Here is a 25,360-nt window from a genome sequence, read left to right on the forward strand (position 1 = left end):
TGCAACATTTCTGTGAAATTATATTGTGTTGCTTCTTGCACATTTCGCAACACTTTAAAAGTAAGTGAGCGAGTGGCGCTGAAAGCATTTTCGGTTTTCTCCAAAAAAAAATTTAAGTGAATCTCTCAACGTGTTATGTTGGTGGTTGTACATATTGCAGCAGTTCAGAAATGAAATGTCTTGTGAGTGGTGGTAAAAGATTAATACAACCTACTTTAAACCGAGTGTTAATAAAAGCACACATGAGATAAAAACACATCGCCATTTTAGCTTGCTTACACAAACACTTGATCTTTTTTTTTTATCATGGCTCATGTTTTACACTTCGCATTACAAGAGCAACACTACCAGGTGAGCTACAGAGCAAGTTTACTACATCAGAAAAGCTATACATATGGAGCTGATTATTTGATGTAAACATCAAAATGTATTAGTTTACAAATCAAGCACTATGGTAAAAGTGTTTTGAGGTCATAATATAATATTGTGCAACTGCACAAAATAAGTATTTATTAATCAATAATTTGCCTTGTAATCATAATTTGTGTGAAACTGAAAAAAAGTTGGTGGTGTTTTGCTCTTACTAGTGTTCATTTCAGCTGAAAAATGTAGTGAACTCTATATACAGAAGGCAGAGGCACATTTTTCCAGAGAGCCCATGTTGAATTTATTTGCACTTTTAAAGATTAACTATAAATGAGTTCAGTGACCGCAAAAGTAAGCCAGCCGATATGGAATTGAAATACTGTGAATCCTTAAATGTAATCACTTCACAATTCAGTTTCAATATTTTTTTGATAGGACAGTGCACTGGTAGGCAGGAAACACTGAGAGAGGAAAGAGAGGAACAGGGTCAGGAAAGGACCTAGAGTCAGAACTCGAACTCGGGTCGCCTGAAGCACGGCTGCACCATATGTCAGCGCTCTGCCTGCAAAACAACAATGGAGGCCTGATTATCCATCGGGAATGGATGTACCAGAATGTGATCGAGTTTGATGAATTGTGCATCGTTAGACCAGAAAAATACTAATTAAGTAAATAGGGTTCATTTTGATTTCATGTTTATTTTAACACCCCAACAATAGAAGATCTAATATGGTCTGCCCCAGGCTTTTTTTCGGCAAGCTTCCTTTGTTTAGACACCGTTCTGAATTGAGAATCCATGATGTTTAGTCTGCCCTCCAAGGAACTCACGGAAAACAGAATTAAGAATGAAGGCAAAAAAAGACAGTGAGAGAGGGAGTAATTAGTCTCAGTGTACATGCTGCAGGCTAATCTCGAATTAAAAAAATAGATATCTCTTTCAAATCAGTGAAGAGAAAGGAAATAAAGAGCATTTGCATTGTGGGAGGAAGTAGCTCTGGGGCATCGATTAAAGGCCCTGCCGAGATCGCTGACTCTCTGTAAATCACTCTGCTGACCTGAATGGCCCGCGGTGCACATGATATACGAAGCTAACAAAGGAGACGCAATGGGGTGCACCAGCCATAACGAAGCAGGCGCCAATTAGCCAAATCCCATCAGCGTCCCATGATCATCCTGTTGATGGTCCAAGCTGCATGTTCCTGCATGCTCTTAATTAGACAAAAGCTTTTATTTTTTGCCACATATTCTACAAAAAAATAAGTTTATCCCAATAATTAGGAGCTTCCAATAACAGCAAAGAGGCCAGATGAGGGGAAAGTAAGGAGGTTTCATTATGTTTCAAACAGAACCAAACAGCTGTAGATGAAGGAACATGTCTCTTGCCTGAAAATGAAATGTACAGAAGTGTCTAGTGATGTTCTTGTCTGTGATGTTTTGAAGGAAGTTCGAAGGAAACAAGTCAAGTCATCATTGCACAGACTCATAGTGGAACAGCACAGAACATTCATCTCTAAATGACTGTTCTGGCTGTGAGACTTTCTGATAAAGTTGTTTTTGTTTCTGAAGAACTGGATATTATTAATGTCTACTGAATGCTGCTATTGCCAGAGGGCATTATGCCTCAATCTGCACTGGGTTTTTGCCAACCCAGGCTCATTGGAAAAACATGCCTGTGGTGACATTTCTGCAAAATGATAATACATTGCTTGTTGTAGGTTTCGTGACACTTCCGAAGTGAAATGTCCAGAGAGTGGTGCTAAAAGCGTGTTTTATCTGAAAAAGATGAACGTTAATCTATCAAAGTTTTATTACATTGGTTGATGTATTGATTGTGGCAATTTGGAAATGAAATGTCCAGTGGGTGGAGCGCTATATCGCGTTTAGAACTGACACTAAACCCTTATCCTAACCGATAGTGTTAAAAGCAAATCTATGATACAAGTACATTTGCTAAAGCTCGTTTATCATGACTCATGTTTCACAGGATTCGTACCTGAGCCCTTTATATTGCAAGAGCAATGCTGTACCGGTTGGGCTACCAAGCAAGTTTACCACATCGGAAAATCAGTACATATGGAGATGATTATGTGATGCAAACATGAAAATGTATTAGTTTACAAATTATGCAGTATGGTAAATGTGTTTTGAGGTCACAACAGTATTGTGCAAGGAACGGCACAAAAACAAGTCCTTAATATCAATAATATGCCCTGGTAATCATAATTATTGTTTTTATGTTTTACAGCCACTAGTGTTCATTTTAGCTGGAAACTGCAGTGAGTTGTGTACATAGGTACGTTTTTGGAGTTTTTCAGGAATGTAGGCAGAGGCATGTTTTTCCAATGAGTCTCAGTTGGTTCTTGCAGGTTATGAGAAGACCCCAAACAGTATCTGCACTCAGGCACAATATTGTGCAGCTATTGCAAAACTGGAAAATGGAGAACTGTCTGAACTTCATAAAATATTATTCCCTACTCTTGGCATTTCATTTATTATATATTTATCTTATTGCCAATATGAGACTAGTACTCTCAGCTCTGCTTTTTTAACCAAAAAAAATTAAATCCATTCCTAAATCCATTCTGTAAATTTTTCCCAAAATGCTGCATCTCTCACGGCCTAGAAATAATTGATAGACTGGTATAACAATGATTACCTGCAGTGTGTACGTTTTAAAATTTACCACTGTGTCAATGAATAATGCACATTTTTTAGCAATAAATAATTTTTTTAAATTTCATAAATTTGTATGCTTCTCATTTACTAGCATTATTTCATATTTGTGTATATACTGAGTTATTCTAAAGCACCGCAGCAAAAAATACAAAATAAATAAATAAATACCGTATATAAGTGGTAATTGAGTTCAAAGTCTGTACTGCAAAATAGAAGCAAAAAAAACATCTTTCTATTGAGGTTTCCTCATAGAGTGTGACCAGTGCAGTCTGACTCATGAACAAATGACTCTTATAAATAAATAAATACCGTATATAAGTGGTAATTGAGTTCAAAGTCTGTACTGCAAAATAGAAGCAAAAAAAAACATCTTTCTATTGAGGTTTCCTCATAGAGTGTGACCAGTGCAGTCTGACTCATGAACAAATGACTCTTATAAGTGTGTGTGTGTGTGTGTGTGTGTGTGTAAAATGAATTGAAATGGCTCATAAACTCATTTGCTGTTTTGAATTACACTCTTAAAAATAAAGGTGCTTCACGATGCCATAGAAGAACCTTTTTGTCTAAATGGTTCCATAAAGAAACTTTAACATCTGAAGAACCTTTCTGTTTTACAAAAGAAGGCTAAAGAAGGTTCTTCAGATTATAAAAATGTAAGAAAGAGATGGTTCTTTAAAGAACCTTTGACTGAGTGGTTCTTTGTGGAACCAAAAATGCTTCTTCTATGGCATCGCACCTTTATTTTTAAGAGTGTAGTCTAAACTAACTGCAAGTTTCAATCATGTCTGTCTGTATTTTTGTCAAATGCGTCAAAAGGCATTTGAAGTATCACTCCACAACCTACGACAGTTTAGTTGCTGACAACACATCACTGAATTATTAGTACTGGCATAGCGTAAAAGTACACAAAAACATTGCAAGAGAAACACATTTGTTAGGGCTGTTTGGATGTAACCCGTCCAGCATCATCTGTGTGTTTGTGAAAGGTAAAGCCTACAGTTACATCTTCATCCTCCAACTTAATCTGTGAGCCGCAGAGGCTACTCTGACTTCATACTGAGGGCTCATCGCCTCCTCAGCGGGAGAAAGACACTCAGAGAATGTGTCTCTAATACTTCTGTTTGTCTTAGGTGATATGACTGAATAGAAAAAGGAAAGACAGAGGGTGCAAGAGAGAGAAAGAGCAGTAAAACGAGTAAAAAAAAAAGAGCCATGAGACACTGTCAGAATTGAGATGAGACGAAGACGCTCCCTGTTGGGATGATTGCTTTGCCCTGAATACAAAAGGTGCTTTCCTGCAAACATTTCGTGTTGTTTGCAAGCACAGATTAGGTCCGGCCGCAGACATCCACAATTCTTTAAAACAAGCCCCCAGGGAGGAATTAGCATCCATCCCCTGGTTTATAAACCAAAGATGGGTCGCAATGATAAACAGCTCCTCTCAAGGAGAGTGATGGTGGGGGTATAGAGAGGAGAGACGTACTCTAGAAGGGGCAATCATAGTAAAAGTGTGAGGAGGGGTTAGGATTGCAAGAACAAGTGCACTGAAGGGGGGGGGGGGTTCTGGAGGGAAAAGGGAAACGATTCGAGCATGAATCATGAGACTACTTGAAAGAGCACTTTTCTGAGGTAGACAATGATATTTTATAATAACATTCAGGTCTGACTGACCCAGAAACTCACAGAATTATGGAAGCCCGTTTCCGCCACTGAATAAAAAATAAAAAGGTAATTGCGACTTTTTATCTCACAATTCTGACTTTTTTTCTCATAATTGCGTGATACAAACTCGCAATTCTGACTTTTTTTCTCAGAATTGCATGATATAAACTTGCAACTGCGAGTTAAAAAGTGATAATTGTGAGATATAAATGCGCAATTCTGAGAAATAAAGTCAGAACTGCGAAATATAAACTCACAATTCTGACTTTTTTTCTCAGAATTGCGAGTTTATATCTCTCGCCATCTCAAGTTATAAAGTCCGAATTGTGAGATATAAACTCGCTGAGGACATATCAGTCTTTCCCCCCTCAAAATTGGACAAAAAAATATGGAGAAAATTACCCACCTAGCTGTTCAACTAACTCCAGGGTCCTCTGAGAAATCTAATGCCGTCTAGATTGTTTGAGGAATGTCTAAAATTGCAGTATATAATTTTCTTTTTAAATGCTTCTCTGTATGCATTTTGACCTTAATAACTAAGGCTAAATGTATCACTCTGCTGCCTGGTGCACCTTCATTATGGAATTAAACCTTTCTGCCAGCTTTCTAAGTAAAATAACAGTTGGTCCTGCTTCTGCTGGCATCCCATTTGATGTAAAAAGGGAATCAAATCAATTAGGAGCGTAAGACCATGTACTGCACAGAACAACCAGTGTCAGGTATGATATTCTTCTTAATTAATTACTTTACTAAATTATATATATATATATAAAACGCTATAGTTATACCACATACACAGTATAAGTCTGGTGTTTTTCAGTAGCTTCAACACATGAATACAAGAAATCACAGACATCTTCTGTTAATAATTCTAACTCAAAAGGTGTATTTAATTAATTGTATAAATTAAGTTTTTCTTTAAAATCTTGCAAACAGCAGTAAGTTCCACAAAAGTGTGATCAAGCCGATCAAAAACTTTGCAGAGTGAAAGAAAGATTGGAAAAGTTCACCAACATAAAACATGAAAGTAAACAACTCCAGATGAGATGCTTCACAGGATAAGAACCCAAATGCTGCTGGGGCTGTTTTAGGGTTTGTGTTTGGCATTCCATATGCCGTGTGTGTTTGTGTTTCTGCAGGATGAAATCAGTAAAATTGTGTAACAATAATAACACACCCAGCTCTGAAGGCACATGGAGATACCCATAATGACAGACAGTATTCATTAGAGATATCATATCATCTCCATATAAAACACACGAATACACACACGCTCTGCCAGTCATTAACTTCTCTGCTCTTTATCAGATAATGATAATGATCCTGGGCTTCTGCTGAGCTACTGAGACTCTAACCTTGTGTTGATAATGCCTCATTACGGGCTGTTGAACGAATAGCATTTGTTTCACTGGTTGCACGCTTGTGTCGCACAAGTCGAACCCCAAATGCTTTTATCACACTCCACATGCAAACATAACCACAGACAATACAGCCGTTTATCGATGATCACGCATCTCCACCATCACAACCTAGACACCATCGCAGAACTGTATAATAGGGCTGTCAAAATGACTGAAAAACTAAATTCGCATTTTCTACTTAAAGATGCAGTCCATACGTTTTGCAAAACACACGAATACACACACGCTCTGCCAGTCATTAACTTCTCTGCTCTTTATCAGATAATGATAATGATCCTGGGCTTCTGCTGAGCTACTGAGACTCTAACCTTGTGTTGATAATGCCTCATTACGGGCTGTTGAACGAATAGCATTTGTTTCACTGGTTGCACGCTTGTGTCGCACAAGTCGAACCCCAAATGCTTTTATCACACTCCACATGCAAACATAACCACAGACAATACAGCCGTTTATCAATGATCACGCATCTCCACCATCACAACCTAGACACCATCGCAGAACTGTATAATAGGGCTGTCAAAATGACTGAAAAACTAAATTCGCGTTTTCTACTTAAAGATGCAGTCCATACGTTTTGCCTCTTTGTCGCCATCTCTGTTTGAAAACCTGGAATTGCAGCTGAGTGCGAAATTATCTAGCTTGCGTTGTTTGTGAGTCGGCACGGCTCCAGCACGGATTAATCTAATTTCTGAAGAGTATGTGTGTGTGGCAGTCAGTCACCATACCGGTGTGGATATTTAGTGTACTTCCCAATCACAGATTCTAGCCTACGTCTTCGAATATATGACTCAAATAAGCATTTTCACCGTATATTGCCATCTGAACAAGTAAGTAACAAGTCTACAAAGTTTGTTCTGATCAACTGAGGAAAAAAGCATTACTATAAATCTCGCTACCAATGGTGATTAAATCTAAAGATCGGTTAGCTCATATCACATCAAACCGTGCAAACTATTATTATTGTTATACTTTATTCTCAAATTGTTAATGTTAACAACATCAGCATTATGTGACTATGTGATTATAGTGTGTATTAGCGTGTAGATTTCAATTTCTGCACAGTCTAATCTCTAACTGTCATACCATATTAAGAAATTCTTTTAACCCAAAAAGCTAATTATGCTCCCTTCGAACTGGTTGTCTTTAAAATACAAATCTTTTGTAATCCCAGGCTATCTGTAATCAGAAGCACATTTAAAACTGGAATATAATTTCATTTCATTCACGTGTTTCATAAACACATAGCGTAATCCTTTCCGGATTACAATCCGCCATCAAAATTATACATTTAATTATTCCAGCTGCTGTGAGAAAAGGCTATAAACGATCCGCCACCTGCAGGATCCTCACATGCGATAGCCTAGTAGCCGGGATAACTTCTTTATGTTTACAGACGTATATGTACTTGCTCAAATATTGATTTCAGATCATTTTTAACCAAACAAAGTAACGGACTGCAGCTTTAAATATGATCAAAATTCGCATTATATTTGAATTTAAAAGCCATAATTACAGTTAGTGGGAAAAAAGTTTTTGGCTTCTCTCCTGAGGCCACAAGAGGGCATATCGAGCAAATGCACTTTTCTTCAAAGTGTAATAAAATAACACGACTATCTTTGAAAAAAAGTGCATAATGTTTAAAATAATGTTTATAAACCATAAATAATTAATAAAGTTGCTTAAACAATTAGAAAAAAAACAGCACCATGCATGTATGTAGTTTAATACAAAGGACCGAAAACCAATCACAAAGAGTAGGCTACTTTCTTCATTTAAAAACATGAGATACATGAGTGGGATGGGGAAAAACCGCCATAACGTCTTTAGACATGCTTTTTAAAAGTTGAACTTGCATTAATTTGACATGGCTTTCTAAACATGCTGCTCTCTGCGAGACACCAGTGCAACGCTGATAGATGTCCCTCTAGAAAATGTGATAAATATGCGTTCTGTGTGAACGGCTTGGTTATATATTGGCAATATATGAATGAACAACGTAGCAGCGCCACATCTAGTGGGTTCAGCTGGATAGGCTAACAAAAGCATTCAAGTGCAATCAATGACACATACATTGTCATCGCATCTCGTGCGCCACTGATAAGGCTGCCTGACAGATGACGCAGACCTTAAATTCGAATGCAACGTTTCTGCATTCGAATGTGGAATTTTTTTTTAATTTGACGAATATTCGAAATTAGATTTTTTTTGAGTGCCCTACTGTATAATAAATTATGCATTGTAAAAAAAATGTTTAATTTTAACAGAATAAAAGAAAAAATGCTACAGTAAAGCCTAACTAGCTAACTGCATGTATCATTACCATAATTTGTTTTATAAATAATTTTCATTTTTTGTTTTGTTTTTTAAAAAGTGCTGTATAAGTAGTTAAATTATAATATATCAGTACATTATATCAGTGCATGATAATTAATTATTTTTACTTAAAAACAATTTGATAGTATTCCAAAGAAAAATATATTTACCTAGACAACACATATTAACTGAAATTATCCATAGTATTTTTAAATAAATAAAATACATCTCAAATACTGTATTGCATTCCTAGTATTGCATGTGTAGGATGTGTATGAATATAACAAAGCAGGATTATTATAATTAACTCCAACTAAAACCATAAAATATGAACCTTCATGTACTAAATTAACTAAAACTGAAAAAAAACTATTTATTTAAAAACAACTAAAATGTATAAAAACACAAAATTACAAAAATGTTTAATTAAAATTAAAATGAAAGCAGAAAATATAAAAATAAAATCTGATTCAAAATATTAACAAAAACTATAATTGTATATCAGTGATACTAAAATAAACTTGTCCCATTTAATTATATTTTATTTAAATAGTAAATTTTTATTAGCAGTTATGCACATTATGGTCTTTTGCTACATTTTATGTTTCTAATAGTTGTTTCCTTGCATTTTTAATGTCATTTGTGTTTATTACTGTGCATGTTCATTAGCCATTCTTTATAAAAGGCCAGTTTTAAAGAACTTTAAGATGTTCTGTAATAATTCCACCTGTATTAGTTGTTATCAATGTTATCAGCCACAGCTGCCAGTTTCAAGTTCACCAGGAGAATAAGGCACATTTAGCGCAATTAACCCTGAAGACTCTGTTCAATTTAAAAGTGATTAATGCAATATGATTAGACTTGGTAACAAAGCCCATTGTCCCTCTATAGGGTTCATTATTGTATGCAATTCACCACTCAGACCTCTCTTTAAACCCCTGACCTCCATAATAGCTCTAAAGAAAGTGCATTCATATCTATAATAGCTGGCAGATATCAGAAGAAGTCATTAAAACACCCAGATCAAGGAGATGCTGTCACAAACGTTCTCCATTCATCTCCCACATTCTTGCTTATCCCTCAGCAACAAGGCTGATCCTAAATTACTATGGACTCCCAGCGGGGATCTACATATGCATAAAAATGAATGATAATACTCTATCTGTACTATAGAGCTTAGGAAGTCTCACACAATGGGCTGTCAAGTGTGTTTGGGACCAAACTATTGTGCAATATTTCAATCTGTCATGTCAGGAGCTGATGAGAGCTGTCAATGGCATCCATCATGTTCGTGAAGCCATGCCATTAGTCAGTGTTGAAATGTGGGCAAAACTGCCGAATTCTTCTGGGAATACCACTTTAGTATATGCTATAGCACAGAGGGTCAGCTGGTTCTCAGATCGCTGTGATTTGATTCCAGTGGAGAAACTAAAGGATAAATTGGTGATTTGATTAACCCTGCACTGCTTTGAGTCCTCAGGATTATATTAATATTAGCGATTCATATACACCCTTAAAAATAATGGTTCTTTATTGGCATCGATGGTTCCATAACATCTATGGAATCTTTTAATTGCACAAAAGGTTAAATTATTCTTTAGATTTTTAAAACATTATTTGCACGAAAAAAAAAGGTTATTTTAAGAACAGTTTACTAAAGTTCTTCAAAATGGGTCTTCTAACGACCTCTCTTGAAACCTTTATTTTTGAGAGTAAGGAACATATTTTAAAGTCAAATTCATTTTTTTTATAACTATTCCTCATTTGCTTTTTTCTTTCAACTAAGAAAAGCTCATTTGGAGCGACTTCATAGGAATGATTTGACTTGGTGGAGCAATAATAAATTGCTCCATGTGGTTCACGCAATATGTTGCGACTCTCCAGGGAAATGTTATCGGCATACAAACTTATCAAAGCCAGATTACATAGAGAACACAAATAACAGCTTGATCGCTCTTTTCTGAGGTTGAACGACAAACTCATCAATCACTGCTAAATAGCTGCATAATGCCCTGGGCTTCTAGAGCACTATGGGGCAAAAAAAATCATTAATATTCAATTCATCTGCTGCTTTCCCTTCTACATTTCTCACCAGGAGAATAGCCAGAGGAAGATCAATCCATCTGTTATGTATGTACACCTTATTGCATAGTGTAGCAGTTTATGGATGCCTTTTGAGACTCAACTGGCAAACATCATCCCCTCGAGCTGACGGATCAGAGAAAATAAGAGGTTAAACATGAAAACCATAAAATTATCATCCTGTACCGACAAGTGCTTCCAACATCCCCCTGTTTCCTCTTTTGTACTGAAACATCCAGAAGCAGTTTCCTGACCTAGAATACCCAAATGGCCCATCCATGATATTACATTCATGACAGAATTCTAGTCTAAACATATACTGTTTGTAGTGCTTCCCACCAGGTGTTACCAAGAGCGCTTCTGTTCGACATAAAAGGACCTGCGGTGTCTCTATGGTGGAGATGAGTATTCAGCGGAGACCAATCCAGCATAATCATGAAGGACTACTTGGTATGGCCTCAGCTGAAATGACTAAATAATTCAAAAGATACTCTCTGGAAAACCTGAGTGGTGCTTGCCCGTCCAAAACTCAATGTTGGAATCAGAATATCACAAAAAATTGTTTGCGGATAAAGCAGCGGTTCAATCCCATGTGTTCAATAGAACAAAATCCAAGAAACATTGGTCCACAATGAACATGGTCTAGAGTGCATAGACCAAACAATCTGATAAACTTTATGTTAGGTAGCGATTGGTGGAAGATGCTATATTTCTAGAAGAGACAGTTTTATGGAATTTCAACATTAAGATGCTATACAATGATATTACTCACTTGTTAAAGCAAAGTCACATGAGCTTTTTAGAACATTTTTCTACCGTTCTTTATACATGTTTTGTCTGATTAAAAAAAAAAAGTTAGGTGAACAATATAAAAAATTCTAGCCAATGCTGCCAATAATTAATGTCATGTTATGGATGATATCCTTTAAATGGGTGCTATTAAAATGATACACAATTTCTGTAAAAAATAAATAAGTGAGTGATATTTGACGCATATAATCTACATGCAAAAATACTGGCAATATCAGCCAATATCTGATATACAGTATTTCAAATATTAACCGATACTGAATAAAAAAAGAAACTGTAATGCCACAAAAAACTGAAAATATTGTAAATATCAGCCACTGTCTGATATATATCAAAATATTAACCAATACCGATAAATGAAGAAAAAAAACTCTAAGCCCAACAGAGACCGATATGGTACCTATAAATTGTTTATCCCTAAAATGTATCCTTTTCAAAGAGAATGCATTTAGCATTTTTATGAAATATCCAAAAATTATTTTGAAAATATGTTCTCATCTCAACAGTCTTTCATTTTAAAGGGGTGTTTCTTTAAAGGGGTCATATGATGCTGCTAAAAATAACATTATTTGGTGTATTTGGTGTAATGCAATGTGTTTATGCGGTTTAAGGTTTAAAAAACACATTATTTTCCACAATGTACATTATTGTTTCTCCTCTATGCCCCGCCTTTCTGAAACGCGTCGATTTTTACAAAGCTCATCGGTCTGAAAAGCGAGGTGTGCTCTGATTGGCCAGCTATCGAGTGCATTGTGATTGGCCGAATACCTCAAGCGTGTGACAGAAATGTTACGCCCCTACCATACTGTGTTTCCATCATACAGTCTATGGTTTCCATGTGTCCGGCGCGACGAGACAATAAAACCCATTACAAACGAGGCATCCACGAGACATCAACGAGGCAACGTTGCATCCAGTGGGGACATAATTACTGATTGTAATGACTTATACTGTGTTTTTACACTTTATAGAAACATTATGTCCTCTTTTGGAAGGTCAAACAAAGCAGTTTTGCTTTCACAACGATACACACAGCAGCTTGAGTGAGCGGCGCCGGCGGCGGCAACAACAATACTACAGCAGAATAAAAGTTATGCCTTCTTTCTTTGCGTGAACATTTGGGCGGCGTTATGCAAATCTTCCCACACAGTGACGTAGATATGTGGGGGCGTGTTTAAACGAGGCGTTTTAGGAGGGTCGTAGACAAGTCTTAAATTTTATAAAGAACATCTCTTTGGATTTGAGACTTTAGTCTTTGTAACTTTACAGATCTTCTTTATGCACCAAGAACTTGTAACACTCCAAAAAGAAAGGAAAAGTTGAAATCGCATCATATGACCCCTTTAAGGCCCAGCCGCCTGTTTAATTGTTCAGGTCAGAGAAAGGGTCGCACTTTACAAACATTGTAAGTGTAGCTGAGGGAGAAATAAAAAAATAATGTAACCCATTTAACTCTTAGGGTTGGAGGGTCATCCATATGTAAAAGCAAGTGTTGATATGCAAATACTTTTAACATTAATTCATGTACTAAGCAGCCACTAGGCCAGGGATGGGCAACTGGCTGCCCGCGGGCCCGCTAGATCATATTAGACTCGGATGATCAATTTGAAAACATTTGAAAAGCAAGTCACGTAAAGATTGCTTTCAGTTTATGATGTTAATACTATCTCCAACCAGGAGAGGTCGCTAGTTTCCAGCCGCTCCCCGTATTAATTTCAGCGTAGTAAGACATGCACTCTAATGTAAACATTTGCTGCATCCCAATTCGCCTACTTATACTATGCCCTAAAAGTATGTACTCTTTTTGTGAAGAAAAAGTACATACTTTTAAGTATGCAGAAGAATAGTAGGCAAGCTTTGGGACATACTACTTTGTCATAGCTGCTTCTTTAACAGATGCTCTGTTGCTTAGTTACGTGCATTCTGTCCATAGACTGTATAAAAACATGGACGTAGTGTCCGTGTGTCACAGATCGGCCAGACTCAGTCACCTCCCAATCATCACAACGATCCCTCTCATCTGAGTTCTAAGCACCCGCACCTGTCACGCTGAGGTGTGTGCTTCCCCCGGATACCTTCCAGCCTCACTCAAGCCCAAGACTTGGATTACTCCACTCTCCATATCCTCTGCACTCTCTCACGGACCTTTCCCTCACCCGCACTTCCTCCAGACTCAACACCAGTACTCACTGTGACCAAAAATACACACTTGTATATAACTAACCTGTTGTGTCAAGCCTCTTCCGTAACACCGTGACGTCACCCGCAGGTTTCCGAAGAGTGTTTTTGAAGCTCAAAGTGGGCGGAGCCGGCCGTCACCATCTTGGCAGCGCGTCACTCCCGGATAATCGAAAATGGGCAAAGAGGCGGGAGCTGGGTGCTGAAACCACGCCCACCTAGCTCGACAGTGGTGACAGCAGCGGCAATCCACCTGTCACTCAAGTGGCCACTCCCTTAATTATGTAGAACTTTAAGGCTTAATATAATTTAAACGGATGAGTCATAAAAAAAATCCCCCCCCTCACAGGCAAAATTAGCTATATAAACCAAAACCACTTTTTGTACCAGGCTGTAAACATATTTCTTTCTGCTGTAAAGTTGGGCATTTTAACATGGGGAGTCTATGGGACTGACTCCCTTTTAGAGCCAGCCTCTAGCGGCCAGTCGATGAATTGCAGTTTTAGTCACTTCCGTGTTGGTTTCACGAGAGAGACCGGAAGGTTGCCACTTGATTCTGTCACTGTTTAAACTGCCCTGTCAATCATCTTATCACAATTAACATCCACATTTTGTTTCATTTGATCTCCTACCGTATTGGAGAGAAATTAAGAGCTACATTGATCTGCTAGTCTATCATGCCGAGAACTCTGCTCATGTGTTTGCATAATGATGCATTTAAAAGTTAATGACCAAACGTATCATTATAAAAGTTCAGTGGTACTACAGATGAAATATAACGTGGATAACATAAAATGTATATTTTTTTCATCAGGTTAGACATACAGTAGATTATTTATCACTCAAATCCGTTTATGTACCTGTCCGCTGGTAGCGTATATCTGCCATGTCTGTAACTTTTTAACACTTTTAATGTGTTTTTTGTGAGTTTGTAGTTCTAATTGAATCCTCGTCCACCGCGCAATGTGTTGTGGGCAATATTAGCCATTAGAGTGTGCATCGATCTGCACTTCGAATTCTAACCGGAAGTAGTAGGCATACTTTGGCATACTTTTTTAAACATACTATGATTTGGGACATACTAATTCTATTTTCAAATACTATTTAGGACGGATAGTATGCGAATTCCGATGCAGCAAAACACTAACATTAGCAAATAATAAATGAAAAACTGACCATGAAAACAGTATTTTCCAGTCAAGATGGTAAACAGATTATCTTTTTACCAAGTTCAAAGGATACCCATATGTTTGGAAATCTGTATTTTATTTAAATCGCCATCACACCACTGCTCACAAACAATGGGGATGCCAGAGTTGCACTTGCCTCAAATTTCAAAGGTAAGATTCATTGTCAACAAAAGCTTTTTGCCAAATGCATGACCGTAATGTTTGCACTATGCTCTTATTAGGGTTTCTGCAGGTCCTTAAAACTTCTTCAGTTAAATTGTTTACATTTAAGGCCAAGAAAACTCTTAAATGGTACAAAAAGTCTAAATTATAAGAGGTCTTTGGGGACGGAAAGACAAGAATTGCTAAATGGATTAATATGACGATTAAACTTCAAAAGGCTACGATTTCACTGAATAAACTTGAGCGCTGCATGTCAGCTTTATGTTTTTACCGGGGAAACCACTATATTTCTGCAGTTCCAAAAGTGAAACCTGCTGGCAAAGAATGAATTAGATTTTTCAATAAGCCCATCTACATATTTTTAGATGTGAACCAGTGGATTGACAAAAAGCTAATGCATTATAAAAATCTAAACAATTAAGACACTAAGATATATTTATATGTTATTTAATATAATAATTAATTGATGATAATTGTTTAAATTAATGTAATAATTGATACTTTTGACTCCCTTTTCTTAAAAATAGTTTAAAGGCTGAAATGTGAAGTGCAGATCTTAAAAAAGTTCTTTAAAGGTCTTAAATTTGATTTAAAAAATCCTGCAGATACCAGGTTATTTTATGGTACCATTTGGAATAACAATTTTTTTTGAATAAGCCCTTTTTAACTGTCCTCTTAGGTTGTTTTGAGAATGTAGGCCACTAATAAAAAAAGGACCTCTGTACATTTGTTTGTTGCAAATTTACAGACAATGCAATTGAGATGTTTACATTGGCTTGTTGAGGTAATATTTCTGTCCACTGACTACAAAGGTTTCCTTCTGAATTAGCATAACTGCACAAGTTTTATAGTTAATAAAATCTTTAAAAACAAATTACATTAGTTATACTTTAATTTCCTTCAATAAAAAGAAAATTGAGTAAGACGGTGTAAAAGTTGTGTGGACCTGGATTAGTAATCTGGCCCCTTGGTATAAAGGAGAAAAAATGCTGGCCCTCGTCACTATCAAAATATTGCCCATCCCTGCACTAGGCCATCATACTAGTCAAATCTGCTCCAAAAAACAAGCTTTTGGGAAAAACAGAATTTTAGCACCTAATAGAAATGAGGTATCAGGCATATAGTAACATCTGAACTAGTGACTGTCGGGGAATAACTTTCATAACCCTGCCTTCTCAATACCCTCTAAAATTGTGTTCCTGAGGTGTATCAGTGCGCATTCAAAGCTCCCCTACTGGTTATGTCCACAGGTTGTGTGTTTTCAGAGTGAGCGGAGAGGATGTTTTCAGCCCAGAGCTGAGAGCGTGCAAATCCGCCATCACTGGAGACATCAGCCTGGCTTGCTGAGCTGAAGGAAGACCACTGGGATCTCTCAGTCCCTCTCTCTCGCTCAGCTTCTCTTCCCTCTCCACAGTCGAGAGAAGAACTGACACTCATCTCATCCCACACTGGGAGGATTCAAAGGAGCAGTCATCCAGCAAATGAAATGCAGAGAGAGCTCAGCGGAGAGCAGGGGGACCAATCCTATCACCATCCACCTTTCGGAAACTGTTAATTGCAGAGGCAGGGATAAAACCCTATTCAAACTGTGACCGACAAAATTAAATGATCCTTGTACATCTAATATTTGACTGTACTATGTCAACATTACTTGACTACAGCTAGAGAAAGCGCCTGTGCTGAGTTAAACAAGAATTAATTGTGACCATCAGAGCTGTTGTAACACACAATTCACTAAAGAAATTAGTGCAAAGGCATGAATTAGGCCTGTCACAATATCAGGTTTTAACACCACAATTATTGTGACCGAAACAATGTAATCACCAGGCACGTGCACACATAGACATCAAAGGGGGATTGAGCACCTGCCCTTTTTCTTCCTTGAGAGAAAGTGACCTTTTTTCTGGGGAGTGTTTTTTATTTTTTTATAAATGAATATATGTGTGTTTCTGTTTGCGCACAGCTTTCTATTTCTATATCGCTATTTCCCTGTCAAACTAATAAAAAATCTAAATATCAGGTCGGGTCGGGTCAGGTCGGGAAATGTTGACACTTTCTCCCCTCCGCATCTCCACGCAGCACAGCAGTGTAGCACACATTGATCGGCACACGCGCATCAGTGACAGGCAGAAAGCCGCAGAAGTGAAGCCCTCCCTCCCTTTCCAGTTGTGTTTGTCTTGGTGTGGAGGTGAGTGGTGATGAACAACAGACTAAGCTACCTGTGCCTCGAATTTACAGCTAATTATCCAAAAGGCAATTATAGTTAATTTGTCTTGCTAACATCCATGACTCATGAGAGCTACCATGTAAGTTAGCTAAAGTTTAGCTAAGGCAATAGGAAGTCTAACGTTAGTAAGTTTAGACCAGTGTACATTCTTTCACTGCATGATTCAGTTTATTAAAGTGCATTTAGAATGATCACAAAATTCAAGATATGGGGGCAGAAATGTATATATTTATATAATTAATTCGTATTGTTAATCAGTATCACGCGAAGACTGACGTTTTTTCCACCAAAAAGCAGCATGATTACAAATGTGAGTTTGATTTTATACAGCAGTTCAATAAACAAGAATTTAATATTAAAACACTTATGTTTTAGACACAATATTGACTGTTTTTGCTCTATTTCACAAACAGATATAATTCCAGTTTGCGTCTCTGAGAAACATGACGGTGTTTTGTTCCTGAATGAATCAACCGTTTAAATGATTCGGTTCAGTCGCAATGACTCGCTTATTAACAGTGACTTGCTGCCACCTACTGACAGTTTTAATTTCACATTTAAAGTATCTTTTCATTAAAAAATTTTTTTTTTTCAAATATCAGTATTCAACATTTTATGTTTAAAATATAAAAACGGTATTGATGCATTTGTAACTGTAGGTTAAATACATTCATGTCCTGCATTAAACACTGTGTAAATGCATCCAAATGCCCCTTCTAATGCAGCTTCTGTGTTTTCTCTGCATTGCAAAGATTAATTTTGTCAATACTGATTTAATTTGCTTGGTAACAGCCCAAATGACTCGTTATTCTAATTGACTGATTGAATTTAAGAATTTGACTGAAAAGATGATGCACACTTTTAGAAAAAATGCCTTTATAAAAGGTAAAAATGCCAATAAAAGGTAAAAATCAATTTAAACTTATTTGAAAAGATTTATTTCTATCACTGCTGTGAACTGATCACCACACAGAATATGAAGAATATCAAAACTTTAGGAGTCAGCTGTCCGCGGTAGTCCTTAAGATATCAGCACAATAACAGACTCAGCAAAATATCATCTAATTATCGTTATCAATAAAATCCCAGAAAATATTGAGATATATATTTTTGTCAATATCACACACCCCTAATATATTTATAACGTTTTGTTTATAAATAAATATGAGAAGTGCCCTTTTTTCCACTTGAGCCCCTGCCCCTCAAAATGTCTGTGCACGTCCCTGGTAATTGCGATGCCTATGGACATTTAAATTAATTAATGAATTAACTGTGCTATTAGTCAAATTCATCTTTGACTTGTTTTGCATTTTCACAATAAAACAATCACACTCAAAAGACAGTGGAGGTGGAGAGAGAGTTTGTCTCCCACACTGATGGGCTTTTTCAAATCAAATTTTAGTTTCAATTTTGATTTTGGTTTCCAATGATTATGAAAAACAACAATCAAGATAAAAACGATTATAGTGCCACATTCTGTTCCTTTCCTTTACAGTGGTTAGCTTGTGACCCTCTTAATATTTTTTTAATTAACATCCAAATCAGTCAAAATAGGTAACATGACTGTCATAAAATGCAGTCTACTGCTGGGACAAAACATGATTTGTATCAGTATACTGTATCCATGCATTAGGTCTTAAAGAGACAGCAGCTTAATGTACTTGCTGCAATCTATGTCATTAATCAAACAAAAAAAAAGAGAAAATCACTCACTGATCTTAACTGAATGAGTTTTGTAATACAAATCAGTGTGTTTAATTCATACAGTGAAGACTATTCTGTAATTTATTTTACATTTGATTGTGTTCCTGATGAATAAAACCATAAAGTGCTATACTGGCACAGATAGCATGTGGTTAAACTGGATTGCAGATGAATGAATTGGGCTACATACAGTGTGCAAAAGTGGTACAAGTGAATGGTAAATTTTCCTCATATACATCACATACACAGTCATACACAATCAAATACTGAGGATAAAAAGTGGAAGTCCTTGGAAGTCCACATGAATGCTTCAGTACTGAGGTATCTCTACGTCGCCTGTCTCAAATCATAAGATCTAGTCAGTCCTCTTAATTACCCAATCCTCAAAGTGCATATGGATCCAAACCTGCGTGCAACTAATGTGCTGTGTAATGAGAAATTGCAAGAGCTATGGACTATGAAATAGTTTTCTTACATTCTTAAAGGAATAGTTTACTGAAAAATTTACATTCTGTCATTCCAACCCTTTTTTTTCTGTAGGGTACAAAATGAAATATTTTTCACTGTATGACGGTTCTTACTAACCAAGGGCTGTCAAGCTTCAAAATGACAACATTGAAAACATTTCATAAAATTATATTTAGATCAATTTGTATATTATATTTAACATGTTTTACTGTACTTCATGTTTTGAAGTTTAAATACACACAAAGATAAATGAGGCAAAGATAAGATAATTTGAAAGATTCATTTTTTTTTGTCAGAAGAAATGCTTGTCATTTGAGAAGACTCCAAATAGAGTGCACTACATGAATAGACAACTTTTTTGTCCTTTTCTGGGTTTTACAGCCCTGGTCATCATTTACTTTCATTGTATGGAACAGAGCAGGTGAGAAGAAGACAGCAGAGTTCTTATCTCTTTAAATTCTGTGAAACAGTAGAACGCACTGGCATACATTTCTTAGCATTTCAAAGAATCCAGCTGGGTTTAAAAGCATTTTAAATAGTATTTCATAATTCTATTTGTGTCTGTGTGCGGTTCTTCCAAACTGAGCCCTTCCAGTATCTTCAAACCACATTAGCAGGCTGTACGTTCCCTAGCATGCTCTTGAGAATTGTTTCTTTTGAACTGGCAAGTCTGAATTTGGGGCAGTATAATATGCATTCTTTCTATACTGTCAGCCAGACATCACGGATGTAATGATGGACTTTTTTAATCCACCCACATAATCCGATGGCAAACAAAACAATAAGCAGCACTTGGCATCTACTTTAAAGATTAAACCCCTGCCCATTTTAAAGTCTTAGCAGCATAAATGCATGTGCACTCCACCATCAGTTATACCAGCGGTTTTCAACCTGTGGGGCACTCCTGTCAAGAGGGGCGCGAGCATCAGTTAATTCAGAGACGTTCCCTTGAGAATTTATGAATACGAGTTAACAAATCTTTAGCCATCCACTAGGGGACAATCTGACTCCCACTGCTAGTCGACAGTTAGAGCAGAGTTGGCTCGAGTATCAGTCACGCTCAGTGTTGCCAAGTCTGCAGTTTTCCCGTGGAATTGGGCTACTTTAACACTTGCCGCGTTTTGTAGTTTTGGGCTAGTTTTGAGTAACAATTAGGCGGGATTTGTTGTGAAAACCTGGCAACCCTGGTCACGCTTAATGACAGTGTAAGATGATTTACGATTAGCCGTGTCGGAAAACCAACCACGGATTGGCATGTTGTTATCTCAGAAACAGGCTCAGCCATCAGGTAAACTGGTTATATATTTATGTTTTAGTAGAATTACGCACGCTATACCAGGGGCGGTTCAAAACCCTTTTTAGGTGAGTTTCAGCCCCCCTATCTGTCACCTTATCCCCCCAAAACTATCTTAACAATCAGGCCAGCGCTGCTTCCTTGAGAAAGTTTTTCATTCTCACGTGTTTTAAGTCTTGTCAGTCTAAATATTAAAGTAATTTTAAGCCATTTAAGCCCAAGACATCTCAATTACTCAATTACTGAGTGAAATTAAACAAACTTGGGGGGGGGGCGCATGTCCTAAAAGGTTGAAAACCCCTGAGTTATACCACCAGCCGCTTTTAAGCAGATTCATGTGCTTTGCTCTGATCTTTGACCTTACTGTCCTGAAAAAATAATTGGAAATGTTGAAATTATACATTGCTTTCACACTGCCATCCAACGATCTGATGCAGAAACCCAAATTCAGAGCTGAAAGAAACAGACCTCCCAGACATCTATCGAGGCTCAGACACTTAAATATTACTTGAAAAGGCATGCACTGAATTCTGATCCTCTTCACTTGAGTCATACAGTCAGAAACAAAAGCTGCAACGACATTCATTTACATGCCAGTTTGCCCCAAATGAACAACAGTATCTGTGATATCGGAATGTTAGTCGAATGTATTTATAAAAATAAATAAAATAAAAAAGAGAGAGTGAGAGACATACTGTATTTCACAAAGGCGTTAAGACACTCAAAGATCATTAAAGATTACAAAATATCTGATGTCTGAATTGGGTCTTGTTATTGAGAATTATTCCATAAAGACAGCAACAATTCTCATCCCAGAACCCAAAATAGCAGCATGCTTAATGCATTATCAAGGTCAAAGTTTAGAGTGTTTGCTAGTGACTAAATAAAATAGAATGCAGAAATGCTCAGTCCATATTTAGGTTCTTGCCTACATTGTTTACATGCCAGTTTGCCCCAAATGAATGAGTTTTAATTAATATATTAAAACAATTGCATTATGAAATGAAATCATTCAAGAAATGTCAACTCCAGCCATCAGTTACCTCCCAAAAAACCCTGAGCATCAGAAGACCAACCCATAGAGAGTCATCAAAGCAACTCGGCTATCGATCACAGAGTCATTTGGCTTTGTCAACAGCTCTTCTGTGGCTTAAAGTGCACAGCGCCTACCATAACAGTACATTTTCTATCAGCCCTCATGTGAACAACAATGACAGTCACTAGCAGTGGCATCAGACAAGTGGTGTCAGATCTCATTGTAGAAAAATTGCTTTGGGTTTATCAATAACAGATAGAAGAGGGCAGTGAGGGATTTCGCTCCAGTTGAAGCTGATATTGCTAAAGGCAGGTGAGTATCGAACGGTCCGTCTGCCTGAGCCAGGGGTAAATAGTGATTAATGGGCAATGGAGGAAGGTTTCGCAAGGAACTGTGTGAGTGCCTGCAATCTGACTCTTCTCTTCAACCCTGCTCTGCTCAAGCTCATGCAACTCCGTCGATTTCAACAAGAGAAGTGAAATGGAAATATATATTTTTTTTTTACTAAAACGGCTCCAGCTAACAAAAATGAGATTAGAGAACACCAGCAATGATTTGATCATTTTCCAAACTAATCGGGTTTATTGATTAGCCATGTCAGCAACTGAATAAGCTTTAAATCTGTCAGAATGGCTCAGGCAGTATTGACTGAACTGGATCCAAGTTTGAAAATAAGCTAGGAGAAATGTGTCTGCCTGTAGTCAGTGGTTACACATTTTAAATGCCACAGTTCAATTTTTAACCACAAGACCTCCATTGTTCAAAAATACATTGAAGTACTTTCTATTGTGCTATTGGCCTAGACAAAACTAGTTTCCACGAAAACTAAAACAAGTCTGAAAAGCACACTGCTATACAAAATGCAAGCTTACATAATGATGTCGAATTATGAACATTAAAAAAAAATAAGACAGGGGTGCAGGGGCGGAGAATTTTTCTCAAATCAATTGAACATTTTCACCTTTATAGCAGATGGAAACATTCTGTGACAACATGTCCAAATATTTATAGAATATTTCTCACTGCTATTTTAACAAAGAGTGAAAAATTTAAGGGGGTCTGAATACTTTCCGTACCCACTGTATCAAGATTTTACAATTTTGTGGCAACTGTGAACAAGATCAGGAAATGACTGTGATGTTGCAAAGTGATTAGCTGTCTTCATCGCAGTAATCTCTTGAACATAAACCGATTAATATATATATATTTTTTAAATCTGAAATTATGTCACCATTCTTGACTTTTGTATGCTGAGTGTTAATATCTGTTCAAACCATTTCCACTATTATATTAGGACTGTTAGGCACAAAATTGCTACAGTACATAAAGTGCAGATTGCAAGTTATGATCAAGCTTAAAGGTCAATCATAACGCTTATACTGCTTCTCCATGTAATAAAGGAACTGACTATAAAACTATTACGGGCTAGAAGAAAATCCTGCAGTTTGGTGTAAAATGCCCTATAGCCTACACTGATTTCACAGTCAAATTGAGAATATAGTATTTTATTGTAAGAAATGACTATTAAATCTTAAATCATTAAATAATTTATATAAAAAATATATATGGCAGTATCCAAATATATATGGACCTAACTGTATATATATATATATATATATATATATATATATATATATATACATATACATATATATATAGGTCCATATATATTTGGATACTGACACAATTTTCATAATTTTCGCTCTGTATGCCACCAGAACAGAATTAAAAATAAATCAATCAAGAAATCAAGATAACATTGAAATGCAGACTTTGCAATATTTATATTATTATTATTTATTACTATTATTATTATTATTTAAAATAACACTGATACAGCTGTTATAATTTTAGCTCATGCAGCTTAAACCAGCTAATAACCATTTCGGGGTAGTGAGAAACTTGCTATTTTGTTTCAATACACAACTGGATTTTCCAGAAGGACATAGAAACGTGCATCGCTCCAATGGTTACGGACAATTAACTTCACTTGAATACATAAAGTAGGCGCGTTTACCTTGTGCTCAATGATGCTGCTGTATCCCTGCAGTGCTGGAGGCGCGCGGGGCGCACTGGTGGGCTCCACTTTCTCACCTGACGCGCCCTTAGACGCGCTGGATGCTGTAGTATTATTATTGTAGCTGACGCTGTACACGAACAACAGGCTGGTGCACATGGTGATGGCGAGAAACACGGCTAGTCCATGACGCTGGAAAACACGAGGGCAAAAGTTCAAATCCACACAGAGCGCAAGGTCATAAATCATCACCAACTCATGCCCTCAGCGCAGTCAATTATAGGATAAAAAAAAACATTTCCATGCTCAAATATTAATTAGTTTGGGACTGAGATGATAAGAACTTGCAAGTTGTTACTAAATGCTGATGCCTAAAACTAATGCATCAGATCATGCAATAATGGTTTTGAATCAGCAACATTTGACTAAGTACGATAATTAGGCTACATGGTGGTCTTATCTTAACAAAAATGTAAAAAGCGCTGAAAAGCCACCTTATTGTGTATTTAATAGTGCCATACTAAAATAAGAAAATTGCTACGCACAAGAATACACCATATTCTTATTGCATTTGTTATATATTCTTAAAAGAAAATCCCAAAAGCCATGTTCTTTTCTCAAAGCAAAATTTCCTGTCCCCCAAAATTAATTTCCGACAAGTCATTATTCAGGAAAAGGGGATTAGGTTTTTTTTTTTATTGTCTTTAATCTTCTTTCATTCAGCATGTGAAAGCAACAGAGAGCCGCAGTACTTCAACAACAATGCTGCACAGGAGAGATGCGAGACATTCAAACAGTTTGCACTACAATTACCATCGGTGTCTTCATCCTGAAGCCAGCTGGAATATTCCCGGGAATGTGCGCATGAAGATCCACTTTTTTTCCCCGATTGTTGCTACTTCATCAGATTATGTCGTCATTAAATTGCTGCGCTCCGCTCGCGCTGGGAGATGCCAGTGTGTGTGCGGTGCGCGCGGACTGAACCCATTCTTGAGAGCGGCGAGCAGAGAGCGAATGTGACAACGCGCGGTCCTAAAGAGCATTGCGTTTGAGTGTGAACTCTAATTCGGCGTTCAGGACAAATTGCACACTTACTGTATAGTCATTGCGGCGACATGGAAATACAATAATCATTGGTTGTAAGAGGCTAATATATTTGTGCTTAGTGTTGTTGTTTTTTTGTTTTTTTTGCATACAATGTGCGTACAACTGTGCAGGAATATTACAGGTTCAATCAGTGCTTGAAGTGGAAAAAAGAAGTGCCGGTACCAATGTAAGTGTGTGTGCGGTGCGCGCGGACTGAACCCATTCTTGAGAGCGGCGAGCAGAGAGCGAATGTGACAACGCGCGGTCCTAAAGAGCATTGCGTTTGAGTGTGAACTCTAATTCGGCGTTCAGGACAAATTGCACACTTACTGTATAGTCATTGCGGCGACATGGAAATACAATAATCATCTGTTGTAAGAGGCTAATATATTTGTGCTTAGTGTTGTCGTTTTTTTGTTAGTTTTTTTGCATACAATGTGCGTACAACTGTGCAGGAATATTACAGGTTCAATCAGTGCTTGAAGTGGAAAAAATAAGTGCCGGTACCAATGTATGTATATAATGCCGAAAGAAAGAAAGAAAGAAAACTGTCTAGAGCAGTGTTTCCCAACCTTTTTGTAGTCGCGGCACCCTTTGGAAATTTTAACAAACTTGTGGCACCCTACAAAATTTATTTTGTCACAATATTTGAATTTCTAACTTCGATA

The 25,360-nt window shown here is 37.1% G+C and overlaps 1 protein-coding gene across 1 annotated transcript in view; it reads right to left on the bottom strand.

The window, feature by feature from the left end:
- st6galnac5a (ST6 (alpha-N-acetyl-neuraminyl-2,3-beta-galactosyl-1,3)-N-acetylgalactosaminide alpha-2,6-sialyltransferase 5a) overlaps positions 1–24,553 on the bottom strand; it is a 45,015-nt gene extending 20,462 nt beyond the window's left edge. Inside the window, exons 1-2 of the mRNA XM_016291549.1 lie at positions 24,420–24,553; positions 23,607–23,798 (exon numbers count right to left, since the gene is read on the bottom strand). Of these exons, the coding sequence (XP_016147035.1) occupies positions 23,607–23,798; positions 24,420–24,434 (207 nt within the window). The 5' untranslated portion in view covers positions 24,435–24,553. The remainder of the gene's footprint in view (positions 1–23,606; positions 23,799–24,419) is intronic.
- Between the last annotated feature and the right edge of the window lie 807 nt (positions 24,554–25,360).

Source organism: Sinocyclocheilus grahami, unplaced genomic scaffold, assembly GCF_001515645.1.
Source record: "Sinocyclocheilus grahami isolate Dianchi unplaced genomic scaffold, SAMN03320097.WGS_v1.1 scaffold273.1, whole genome shotgun sequence".
NCBI classification, from domain to species: Eukaryota; Metazoa; Chordata; class Actinopteri; order Cypriniformes; family Cyprinidae; genus Sinocyclocheilus; species Sinocyclocheilus grahami.